Source organism: Schistocerca gregaria, chromosome X (genome assembly GCF_023897955.1).
Source record: "Schistocerca gregaria isolate iqSchGreg1 chromosome X, iqSchGreg1.2, whole genome shotgun sequence".
NCBI classification, from domain to species: Eukaryota; Metazoa; Arthropoda; class Insecta; order Orthoptera; family Acrididae; genus Schistocerca; species Schistocerca gregaria.
The window spans coordinates 698,254,409-698,267,364 of record NC_064931.1 but is presented as its reverse complement, the minus strand read 5'-3'; the positions used below and the strand labels follow the sequence as shown (position 1 = coordinate 698,267,364).

Sequence of the window (12,956 nt, the reverse complement as noted above, 5' to 3'; positions counted from 1 at the left end):
GCATGCGCAAGACAAAGAGGGTAATTGGAATTTTGGTCTGATATTCCGTAGGTTCTTACTTTGTTTATCAGGCGACAGTGCGGAACCGTATTGAACGCCATCCGGAAGTCAAGGAAAATAGCATCTATCTGGGAGCCTGTATCTAATATTTTCTGGGTCTCATGAACAAATGAAGCGAGTTGGGTCTCACACAATCGCTGTTTCCGGAATCCATGTTGATTCCTACAGAGTAGATTCTGGGTTTCCAAAAACGACATGATACTCGAGCAAAAAACATGTTCTAAAATTCTACAACAGATCGACGTCAGAGATATAGGTCTACAGTTTTGCACATCTGCTCAACGACCCTTCTTGAAGACTGGGACTACCTGTGCCCTTTTCCAATCATTTGGAACCTTCCGTTCCTCTAGAGACTTGCGGTACACAGCTGTTAGAAGGGGGGCAAGTTCTTTCGCATACTCTGTGTAGAATCGAATTGGTATTCCGTCAGGTCCAGTGGACTTTTCGCTGTTGAGTGATTTCAGTTGCTTTTCTATTCCTTGGACACTTATTTCGATGTCAGCCATTTTTTCATTTGTGCAAGGATTTAGAGAAGGAACTGCAGTGCAGTTTTCCTCTGTGAAACAGCTTTGGAAAAAGGTGTTTAGTATTTCAGCTTTACACGTGTCATCCTCTGTTTCAAAGCCATCATCATCCCGGAGTGTCTGGATATGCTGTTTCGTGCCACTTACTGATTTAACGTAAGACCAGAACTTCCTAGGATTTTCTGTCAAGTCAGTACATAGAATTTTACTTTCGAATTCACTGAACGCTTCACGCATAGCCCTCCTTACGCTAACTTTGACATCGTTTAGGTTCTGTTTGTCTGAGAGGTTTTGGCTGCGTTTAAACTTGGAGTGAAGCTCTCTGTGCTTCTGCAGTAGTTTCCTACCTTTGTTGTTGAACCACGGTGGGTTTTTCCCATCCCTCACAGTTTTACTCGGCACGTACCTGTTTAAAACGCATTTTACAATTGCCTTAAACTTTTTCCATAAACACTCAACATTGTTAGTGTCGGAACAGAAATTTTCGTTTTGATCTGTTAGGTAGTCTGAAATCTGCCTTCTATTACTCTTGCTAAACAGATAAACCTTCCTCCCTTTTTTTTATATTCCTATTAGCTTCCATATTCAGGGATGCTGCAACAGCCTTATGATCACTGATTCCCTGTTCTGCACTTACAGAGTCGAAAATTTTGGGTCTGTTTGTTATGAGTAGGTCTAAGATGTTATCTCCATGAGTCGGTTCTCTGTTTAATTGCTCGAGGTAATTTTCGGATAGTACACTCAGTATAATGTCACTCGATGCTCTGTCCCTACCACCCGTCCTAAACATCTGAGTATCCCAATCTATATCTGGTAAATTGAAATCTCCACCTAAGACTATAATATGCTGAGAAAATTTATGTTAAATGTATTCCAAATTTCCTCGCAGCTGTTCTGCCACTAATGCTGCTGAGTTAGGAGGTCAGTAAAAGGAGCCAATTATTAACCTAGCTCGGTTGTTGAGTGTAACCTCCACCCATAATACTTCTCAGGAACTATCCACTTCTACTTCACTACAGAATAGTCTACTACTGACAGCGACAAACACGCCACCACCGATTGCATGCAATCTATCCTTTCTAAACACCGTCTGTGCCTTTGTAAAAATTTCAGCTGAATTTATCTCTGGCTTCAGGATAGCACACAGCTGCCAACAAGCTTGGGCCTCCACCACCATGCCACTTTCTACTGTAAGGTCCTCCTTCTTGGACTTGGTAGTTCTCCACTAATGAGCTTCCTCCTAGCCCACTTCCACAGTGGCCATACTCCTGCCTTGTAGGCAGCAGAATGACACTGACTGGTACAGTTGCATACCCTTCCATGCTGGTGCAAGCACCTAAATGCCATGCATCGTCAGTCACAGAGGTAAGATCCACTCTCGGAGGCTGGTATTCCCTGCAAGTTACCCAGCAGTCTTCAGCACTTCTGGCTCCATCCATGAGTGGCTGTGCCTCACTAATTGGAGACACACACTGCCGCATAAGTTGCTAGAGTCTGCATTCCTGGATGCCAACATCACAGTACAGTGTGCATCAGTTAATTGCTACTGCACGCTGTCCTCACCACATGTTGTGGAGGGGTATAGTCACTGACACCACACTACGAGTGCAGTCACATGGGTGCTAATAAAATGATTTGACTTTTGATGCTATTTGTCTAAGCTGTGGATGTCCTTCTATTTTGCCATGACCCACCACCACAACCAAACCCTGCTCAGAATTTCCCTTACTCCTATGGGTACAATTCAATGCAAATAGGCAAAAACACCTGTGACAACAAAAGATATTTTATGAATGAAATCAAAATGCATCTGGTGAAAAATGCTCTTTAATTGCAGTGAGGGTTGGGGTTGTTTGGGGAAGGAGACCAGACAGCGAGGTCATCAGTCTGATTGGTTTAGGCAAGGAAGGGGAAGGAAGTCAGCCATGCCCTTTCAAAGGAACCATCCTGGCATTTGCCTCGAGTGATTAAGGGATATCACGGAAAACCTAAATCAGGATGGCCGGACGCAGGATTGAACTGTCATCCTCCCAAATGCGAGTCCAGTGTCTAACCACTGCACCACCTCACTTGGTAATTGCAGTGGACAAACTGACAATAATAATTGAATATACTTACAAGTTACTACACTTTTTCATCCCACCAAACTGTCTCCATCAACATTCTATAATTTGGCACATATGTAAAAGTTGAACAAAAAGCCAAGAGTATAGAAAAAATGAGTTTTATCAGTCATCAGAAAATAGAAGCATGTTGCTGTGAATTTATATTGCAGAATATTTCTGATAAATTTAATAGCCTGTAGGACCTAATGAAGCAGCTCTCAGCAATTTATGATAAATTTAGATTTATTGGTAACCTGGCTGTAACACAAGAAGTGTCAATTGAGTTTTAAATGTAGATTTCTTAAAAGATTCTGACTAAAAAGAAGCTAGAAATGTTATTTAATTGTTAAATCTAATTTTAGTAGTGAATTTTCTAACCCTTTTACTGTAAGATAGCAGAGTGCTGAGTGATATTTTTTTTCACAGGTATTATTAAGGCCAAAAAAGTTTTTCCCCATTATTAATGGACTATCACACCATCCTGGATAACTAAAATAAACTAAAAATAGATTTGAGATTTAATTAAAGTGCAGCTGCTCATGGAGGTCCAGCATGGGCTGTAATTATTTTATGGCAGTGAAACTTGATAGATATGTTAATGTGTTGATACAGAACTAATTTACACTGGAAAAAAATTAATTCCAGTTGTTGCCATGAGGTGCAAATTTGGCATTGTATACTGTTTGTATGACAGTATGACATCCACAGTGTCATTTAATAAGCCATAAAGTGAGTGAACAGTATGGTTATCAAGAAGAAGGACCATCTGCTGCTAGTGACACTACAGGATGCAGTGAATACACAGAACTGCCAATTTTGGGCACTGTTAAAATGTATGTTGTGCACAAAGACCCTTGTACTCACTGTATGTGACTGTGTGGAGTGGATACACAAGCACCTTTATTCCCAGTTCATTCTTCTGTGAAGAGAATCCACCCAGAGGGCCTGTCACGTATACCATACACATATCTGCATGTTATCAAGACCTCATTGTACAGCCTGTGATTCCTGCTCTGAAAGAGTGCAACTGTGTGTAAAGCACTGTTTTAATGCAAAGTGGTGTAACACTTGTTTTTCTGGCCCAGTGAAAGATCTGCTTTCAATAACCTTCTGCAAACATATTACTTCAGAAGTAAGATCACCTGCAAGATCACCTTATATGAACCCATGTGTCTTTTGACTCTGGAGATATCTAAAAGAATGTGTTCACCAGGGACATGTTGTGTCTCTACCTTATCTGAACGCCAGTGTACAGGAACACATTGCTCAGATTTCACCAGAACTACTGCAAGCAACTGTTGATAATGATATTTTATGGATGCAGTGCCTTGTCAATGCCTCTAGTGCTCATATTGAATAAATTGCATAAGCAATGGTTAATAATAAAATCAACATTATGTCTTTTCACTTGGACCTTTTCTGACTGCATCCCATTCCTAATCCATTACACGTGGAAATATTTCTATATGTCTTGTGCATTTACAGTGCTGGATTTGCACCTGTTGGTCAAAATTGGAACCAGTTTCTTTCTAGCATAAATCAGTTTCTCATTAATGCATTAGAATATCTACAAGTTTTGCTGCCATATGGTAATTACAAACCATGCTGGACCTCAATGTGTAGCTGCACTTCGATTATAGCCACCTGGTAGCACTGTATAGTTTTGAGAATTTAATTATGTGAAACTCAGTGTATTTATAACACATTTGCAATAATATTTGAGAGACAATTGTCTCAAAAATTGTCCATAATTTCCATTAAAATAAATAATGTTATGAAAAAGGGGGTTGCTTCTCACTATATAGTGAAGGTGCTGAGTCATAGATAAGCACAACAAAAAGACTGTCACAGATAAAGCTTTCGGCCCGTAAGGCCATCAAAAATAGACAACACACACACACACACACACACACACACACACACACACACACACACATACACATTATCCATTAAAATAAATAAATTATGGATAAGTAAAGAGATTAAAACATTTTATGAAAGGAAAAAGGACTGTATCACTAGCACAGGGAATTTTTCTAGACACATTAAAATATGCAGTTTTAAAGTTCTATATGAGAAAGATGAGAAGAAAAATCTAAATAATTTCATTTTTTTCTAAAGTATTTGAAAATATAATGTACTTATGGTTACAACTAAAGTAGCAATAATTTACTTTGTACCTCACAATTTTCCTTCCAGGATGGTTTATCAACTGAGATTGCCAACTATATGTTTACTCATAAATATTACTAGCCTTAAATAAAAAAATATCACTAGCTGATATTTTCTGTAATCTCTCCAAAACATCTACTACTATAGATCATAACACTCTTTAAAAAAAAGCCTCAGTTTTATGGAATTAGTCATATTAGAAAATACTAATCTGTAAATAAAGTGTATTGCATGATGCCTCTGTGCACAACCAACCATTTACAAAATTGTTGTAGGATTACTGAGTCAGCTGGATTCAGATATTACATGGTCTGCACAACAAATGGGTAAAAGCCCTCAGAATGTAATATGCACCACACTTGCATTTGTGGAATATCAAACTGACAGCTAATGCACCATGTAATGCTGGTGGGAGTCCATTGTACCATTGCAATAATGTCTTCCCTTTCCTGAATTGACTGGATGGTAATGTCTTGGAAACCATGGGAAATACAATGGCACCAGGGGATTTGTCAAACAGGAAAATGTGTCTGGCTTTCTGTCACAGCCAAATGAGCACTGCCACTAGAGCACCCATACACAAGTGCAATGTCTGCATACTCTGCATGGGTCAACATATGTGGCATGTTGTTGTTCATGGATACAGTGGACTTGCTCAGTTAAATAACACTCAAGCACCACATGCACACAGTGTCACAACTTCTCAAAGGTCCAACTGATGACTGCACACTGGGTACATTTGTAGCTGTTGCTCAGTGCAATGCCACAATGCTACTGCATGTTGGAAAACCCCCATACTTTTTGTAGCATGGATCAGTCACCTGTCCAATCATTCCTCTGTTCACCACAGTGCCTACACTGCATTTTGATAAGTAATATTCACATTTGTCTTCATATTCATTCATGGATATAAATAGTCTTCAACCTACTCCAGTTCTGTAATGATCGAAAATTGGACACATGTTCATAGAAATTTTTTGATTGATTTTCACATGTAGAATCACCTCACAAATTATGTAAATGTTGTCCATTTAACATACATCAAGGAGAGTTAACCTACAGCATAATTAATCCAGTTAGACAGGCAGTAATAGAAGAAATTATTATCAAAGAATAGATAAATTTTTCTCTCCAAATGAAATCTCTATTAATTTCAGGAAAGCACTGTATGTTCATTTCTGTATAACATATCAAATATTATCAACAACTTATATAGCTCAAGGGAAGTGTGATAGCACCACTGTTATTTTGTGTATACATTAATGTTCTGGCCAACAGGGTAAGCAGGAACCTGTGACTGTTTGCTGATGATGCAGTGGTTTTTCAGAAGATGTCATCATTGGTAACTCTAGGAGGATAAAAGAAGACTTATACAAAATTTCTAGTTTGTGTGATAATTGGCAGCCCATTCTAAATGTAAAAAATGTAAGTTAATGCTGATGAGTAGGAAAAATAAAACTACAATGTTTCAATACAATGTTACTACTGCTTGACACAGTCTTGTCAATTAAATATTTCAGTGTGATATTGAAAAGTGATATGAAATGGAACGAGCATGTAAGAAACTTCCTGGCAGATTAAAACTGTGTGTCAGACCAAGAGGAGATGAGGTACTGGCAGAAGTAATGTTGTGAGGACAGGACATGAGCCGTGCTTGGGTAGCTCAGTTGGTAGAGCACTTGCCTGCGAATGGCACAGATTCTAAGTTAGAGTCTTGGTCCAGCACACAGTTTCAATATGCCAGGAAGTTTCAAATCAGCACACACTCTGCTGCAGAGTGAAAATTTCATTCTGGAAGTATGTGAAGGTTGTAGTAGGAATGATGATTTGTAATAATGGCTCATAGGGAGAATTGTAGGAAAATATGATTCATCTGTAAAGGAGACCACATATAGGACTCTATTTTGACCCATTTTTGAGTACTGTTCAAGTGATTGGGACCTGCACCAGGTCAGATCAATGGAAGACATCAAAGTAATTCAGAGGCATGCTGCTTGATTTGACACCGGTTCATTTGAATAACATGCTAGTGTTATGGAGATTCTTTGGAAAGTCAAATGGGAATCCCTGGAAGGAAAGTGACATTCTTTTTGATAAATGCTATTGAGAAAATTTAAATAATCTGCATTTTAACTGACTGCAGAATGACTATACTGCTGCCATTGTACTGTTTGTATAGGGACCACAAAGATAAGATAAGATAAATTAAAGCTTGTACGGAGACTTATAAGAGTTTTTTTTTTCTTTGATCTATTTGTGATTGTAACTGGAAAGGAAATTACTAGTAGCAGTACAGTGTACCCTGTGCCATGCACCATACAGTGGCTTGCAGAGTATGTAGGTAGATGTAGATATGAACAGGAATTAATGAATAAGGTAAAAGGCTCTGAATGTTTGAGTAGGAGAAGGTGGAGTACAGTGTTAAATGGTTCACAGTGTAACACTTGCATTTGTGTGTAAGTTATCATGTTAGAAGCCTTTGGTGAACCTATTTATGACTGTCATTTGTTGGCATTTCAACCAGTTTACATTGGATGCAATTAAAATTCATCTTTGGTGTGTAGTGAAGAAAATATATTTTGAGACATGTGAAGTAATTTTTTAATCATAATATATTATTTCTATTGTGTATAGTTACAAACAATTGTTGTAATTCTGAGTATTATGGTCACAGTTAGCTACGAGTTTATCATACTGTACTGTGAAAAATTCATCAGGTTTTGCTCTGTTTTTGAAACTTGTGAAATTATATAAATGTGCCCTGTGGGCCACAATGTAACAGTTTAATGTGAGACACAGAGAATGCATTTTCTATTACACTGTGCCCTGCCCTCCCCTACATATATTGATGAAAACTGGAACTGGAGGAAATATTTTCTTGTGCTTCTCATAAACTTTTGCTTTTTGATTAATTCCTACTTTGAAGATAATCAACATCTTAACATATATTAGTTATTTTCAATTGTTAATGGCTTATGGTATAATTTCTGGGGTAACTTAACAATTACAACTAAATTGTCAACTGTACAAAAGCAAGTGTTGAGTATACTATGCAGAGTTTACACAGTAATTGTGTGGGCATATAAATCACAATTTGTGAAGTATCACCAGGCCCACAGATATAAAAGATATAAAAATATCTGACAAAATATCACTACTCAGTGATGGACTGCCAGTATTAATGAGAATTACTGTTTGTAATAAAATAGCTCAGGGTCCCATGTGCTTTTGCAAAAACTAAAAATGAAATAAAGTTTAATAGATCACTGTTCATAGGGCTTAGAATGTGAGGCTGGACTTTGTGCAAGTGGCTTTGTTATTGTCTGGAAGTGCCAACCAAATGCACTGTCATACTTACCCCAGAATTAGTCACACAAATAGAATGCAGGCATGAATTATTGTGGGGGAAATAATTACAGCTTAGTTCCCAATGTTCATATATTTGACAATAAATGGCATTTATTCACTTTTTAGCACGCTCTCACATCAGAGGATACAGATAGAATTTCAAATATCATTAAAGAGTGAGATCGCATTTGTGGTTTTTATTCATCCTGTAAATTACATTTTTTACCTTCAGTAGCTTCAACAACCTATTAGCAAGTAATTATATTCATGTACGAGGTTGATACTATGTGCCATAGTCAATGTCAATATTATCTTTACTTTAGTGTTTCCTATGACCTGAATTAGTATTTTGTACAAAAGTGTTTCAACTGTTAAGTGTTTTTATTTCAATCTTGACAACAATCCATGAAAAATATCCTTTATGCTATTAATCAAAGTTGTATGTACTAATCAAAACATCCACGGGTGTACTGCCGGTCTATAGTGTCCAACAGGCACAATATTTCGGCGATCAAACATGTCGCCATCATCAGGTGAACTGACGGACTGAGCTCCTGTAAACGCACCGGCACGGAGATCTGTACGCTATGGCTGCTCAGGGGGAACTGGGTTCGGTCGCGGCGGCGGCCGATTTAAATACCCTCCGCCCGTGGCGCGCTCCCTCCGCCGTCCGCGCCCCGCGCCATGGTAGCACGGTGGAACAGATTGCGACGGCGTCTGAGATGACGTCGGTGTGATGGCTCTGTCCGCCGTGGTCATCACAACTATGCGTTTGTTCAATTTACTCTTGATTAACCCAATCGCTGGTTCCCAAGCCTTGCTAAGATTATAGCCACAGTCACGGTTTATGAGGTCGTCATTGGTGAGAATTTGGATGGCCTCTCTAACAACACTGTCCCAGTATCTCGACGTCTGCACCAGAATCCTCGTGCGGTCATACTCCGTAGCGTGATTTTCCGACAAACAATGTTCAGCGACCGCCGACTTGCTCGGATACATCAGTCGAGTGTGCCTCTGGTGTTCACGGCATCGATCCTCGACAGTACGCATCGTCTGACCAATATACGACTTGCCACATTGACACGGAATCTGGTACACGCCGGCCTTCCTCAAACCGAGGTCATCTTTGGCGCTCCCCACCAGTGCACGAGTTTTATTCGGAGGACAAAACACATTTCCGACCCGGTGTTTCTTCAGAAAGCGGGCGATTTTCCCCGAGAGTGCGCCTGTGTATGGAATAAATGCAGTGCCTACCTCCTTCCTCGTGACTTCATCCATCTCAACAGGTTGTGATGCAGTGGTTGGGCGGAGAGCACGTTGGATCTGCCACTCTGAGTACCCATTTTTTCGAAATACAGTTCTCAGATGTTCCAATTCCTGGGGTAGACTCTCTGTGTCAGAGATAGTGCGCGCCCTATGTACTAGAGTTTTAAGTACCCCATTCCTCTGTGAAGGGTGGTGGCAGCTGTCTGCGTGCAAATACAGATCAGTGTGTGTTGTCTTCCGATACACCCCATGACCTAGGGTGCCGTCAGCCCTTCTCCTGACCAAGACGTCAAGGAAAGGTAATTTACCCTCCGTTTCAGTCTCCATAGTGAATTTGATGTTGGGGTGTATGGAGTTTAGATGTGTAAGGAAGTCAAGGAGTTTATCCATACCATGTGGCCAGATGACGAATGTGTCGTCCACGTAATGGAAAAAGCAAGTAGTTTTCCATTCGGATGATGACAGGGCTTCCTCCTCGAAGTTATCCATGTACAAATTCGCTACCATCGGTGAGAGTGGACTACCCATGGCGACTCCTTCCGTTTGTTCGTAGTATTCTCCATTAAAAAGAGAATATACGTGGAAGTCAACACATGCCTAAAAAGTTCAGTGGTATTCTCGTCAAACCTCTGACCAATCAACTCTAGCGACTCTCACAGCGGTACCCTTGTAAACAAGGAGACGACGTCAAAACTCACCATGGTATCTGACTCATCCAACCTGAAGGTATCAAGGCGTTTAACAAAATCCACGGAATTACGGATGTGATGAGGGCATTTACCCACATAAGGACTTAATATTCCCGTCAGGTATTTGGCCAACAAATATGTAGGTGCCCTGATGTTGTTGACAATGGGGCGTAATGGTACCCCCTCTTTGTGAACCTTCGGGAGTCCATATAGTCTAGGCGGTACCGGACCTTGGGGTAACAATTTCTTAGCGTCACTCTCCGGTAAATCTGTGTCCTTGAGAAGAACCCTCGTCTTGTTCTCCACCTTCTTTGTAGGGTCAACGCTGATCTTCCGGTAGGAATCGTCATTTAGTAGGCTCTGCATCTTATCAGTGTAGTCCTTATGGGAGAAACAACTGTAGCATTGCCTTTGTCAGCCGGTAAGACAACCATTTCAGAGCGTTCCCTCAGATCATGAATGGCCGGCCTCTCTTTACTGCTGATATTTGACTTCATCGGCTTGGATTTCGTCAACGCACGACAAGTATGTACTGTTTTAATGCAAGATTGTGTTGGGTACTGTGCACCCTCACATTTGTAATAATAATAATATTTACTGAATATTAAATGATCAAATATAATCCTTAGAAATACTGTACATCCTTATATATATACTGATGAAATCCATGCAATGTAAATTGTCTCTGAATGAATGAACTACTATTACTACTGTGCAATATGTACTTGTAGCATAGGGCATGTAATTACACTTACAGTCTAGACAATATAAATACAATAGATTACACAGTACATACAAATAATAACTTGAACAATATATTCATAATAGTAAATGATTTACAGTGCATAAACCAGAGTTAAAAATACATTTTTGTGAATCTTATATTGTACTGAGTAGTTGTGTTTCTAGTTTACTTCCTAACACTGACTTCTAATTCTAGTTTCTCTTCATGTGATAAATAACATTTATCAGTCACAGGATGAACTTTTCCTCATGGTCTGCTCATGTAGCCAGTCATTCTATAGAATTCTTCTCCTATTAGAAATTATTATTGAGGTTGCAGGGAACATCTAACTTTTGAAGTTTCATAAGTCCTTTAGCATTGCTTCTATTAACTTTACACTTTTTTAAAAAATCTGAAGTCTATGTGAAATGCTTCACAATTGTTTTCTGTCCCATTGGTCTTCAGTTTTGTGGGATCTCATATGACAACTGCAATGGTCTTGGTTGTATACAGTGATGGAAACATCAAAATATTGATATTGGAAACAATTTCTATAAGATTCTTTATGCTTCTTTTTCAATATAATTCAGATGGTTTTCGTCTATAGTATGAATATTCTTTTCATTCCTGTGTTGGTTTAGATGCCTCTACTGGGATTCAAAAAGTATGAATGGTTCAAAACGTCCATGACAGAAAGTGCATAAGAGGTCTTGATGTGCATACTGAACCAGTTGTTTCATTACAAATATCACTGAGATTACCTTTTTGGAAACAGTATTCATCTGCTGCTTCAAGTTTAACTCATTGTCTATTGTTATGCCTAAAGAGTTTAGTGAAAATACATCTTCCAGTTCTTTTTCACCTGGAACAACATCTATGTGTTCTGCCTTTTGTTTAGTGTTGAGACCCATGTACATAGTTCTTCAGATTAACAATTAACTAATTTCCATGAGCCATTATGCTGTTTGTCTTTCTCACCTGCTTCAAAATTTTTTGGATAGATATACCGCAGTCATATTATCAGCAAACAGTATCTTACTTTCATTTTCATATGTTTTTATGTTATTTAAAAATAAATTGAAGAGGATGTGTCCTATAACAGACCCTTGAGGTACATCATACTTAACACTTCTAATTACTGATCGGTACAAGTCATTAATGGTTACATATTGGTTCCTGTTACTGAGATGTGATATTATGCAACCTGCTGCTTCTCCACAAATCCCACTATTCTCTAGTTTCTTTGCTGGTAGAACATGATTAATTGTGTCAGATGGCTTGGATATGTAAAAATAAACTCCAGGCATCATCATCCAGACCTTTGCAATAAGTTCTGGTAATGGTTCAATTGGTATTTTCAATTGCTGTTTTCAGTTGCTGCTTGTTGGTTCCATGACAGCTGTCTTTATAATAATCCTGGCAGCTATCTCACATAAAATCTGTGAACTATTCCACAAAATTCCACAGAAATCAAATTTTAAAACCAAGGTTCCATATGGGTAATTAGTCTCAACAATTAAAAGTCAAGAATGCAGCACCTAATCATAAAATAAATTCAATATTCACGTGATGTGAAAACATGACTAGGTCTGCAACTTACCACTAGCTAAAAATGTTCTCAGTATTTCATGGTAATGGTTGCAATACGTCCAAGACCCTATCCTTACAACTACTCACAAACAATTTTAAAGTTCACCTTGCATGAAAAAATTTCTGTGACCCAGCTTACAACACTGGCTGAAAATATACTATGTATTCTGTAGTACTGTATGTGAAAATTACAAGTCCCAGATTCAATACTTGAAAAAATACCACATTCCAACTAAACATGGTTCAGCTGTTGTTCCATTCACATCATTGTCCCAGACAACCATACAGATGAAACTGGCCGTAAAAACCCCTCAAAACCCACATAAAAATGACTGCTGCCTATTTATGACCTTGTCTAGAAATAGTGAAATTATACATTTTTTGGAATATTTAAAATTAGTAATTTCTACATTATATGCATGTATTATACACCAGTTTTCAACAGAATTTTATTAGATTTCCATTCAGGATTCAAGAT

General features: G+C 38.7%; 1 protein-coding gene across 5 annotated transcripts in view; it reads left to right on the top strand.

Annotated features, from left to right (window-relative positions):
• Positions 1 to 12,956, top strand: part of LOC126299489 (bestrophin-2-like) — a 612,660-nt gene that overhangs the window by 582,245 nt on the left and 17,459 nt on the right. For 2 of the 5 annotated variants that reach the window (XM_049991431.1, XM_049991430.1), the window contains exon 12: positions 6,140 to 6,299. The exons of the other annotated variants lie outside the window; for them this stretch is intronic. Coding sequence is in view for 1 of the 2 variants with exons in the window: in XM_049991430.1 (XP_049847387.1) it covers positions 6,140 to 6,158 (19 nt within the window). In the remaining variant the exon portion in view is untranslated. Of the gene's footprint in view, positions 1 to 6,139; positions 6,300 to 12,956 lie in introns of those variants that run through there. 5 annotated transcript variants of the gene reach the window in all.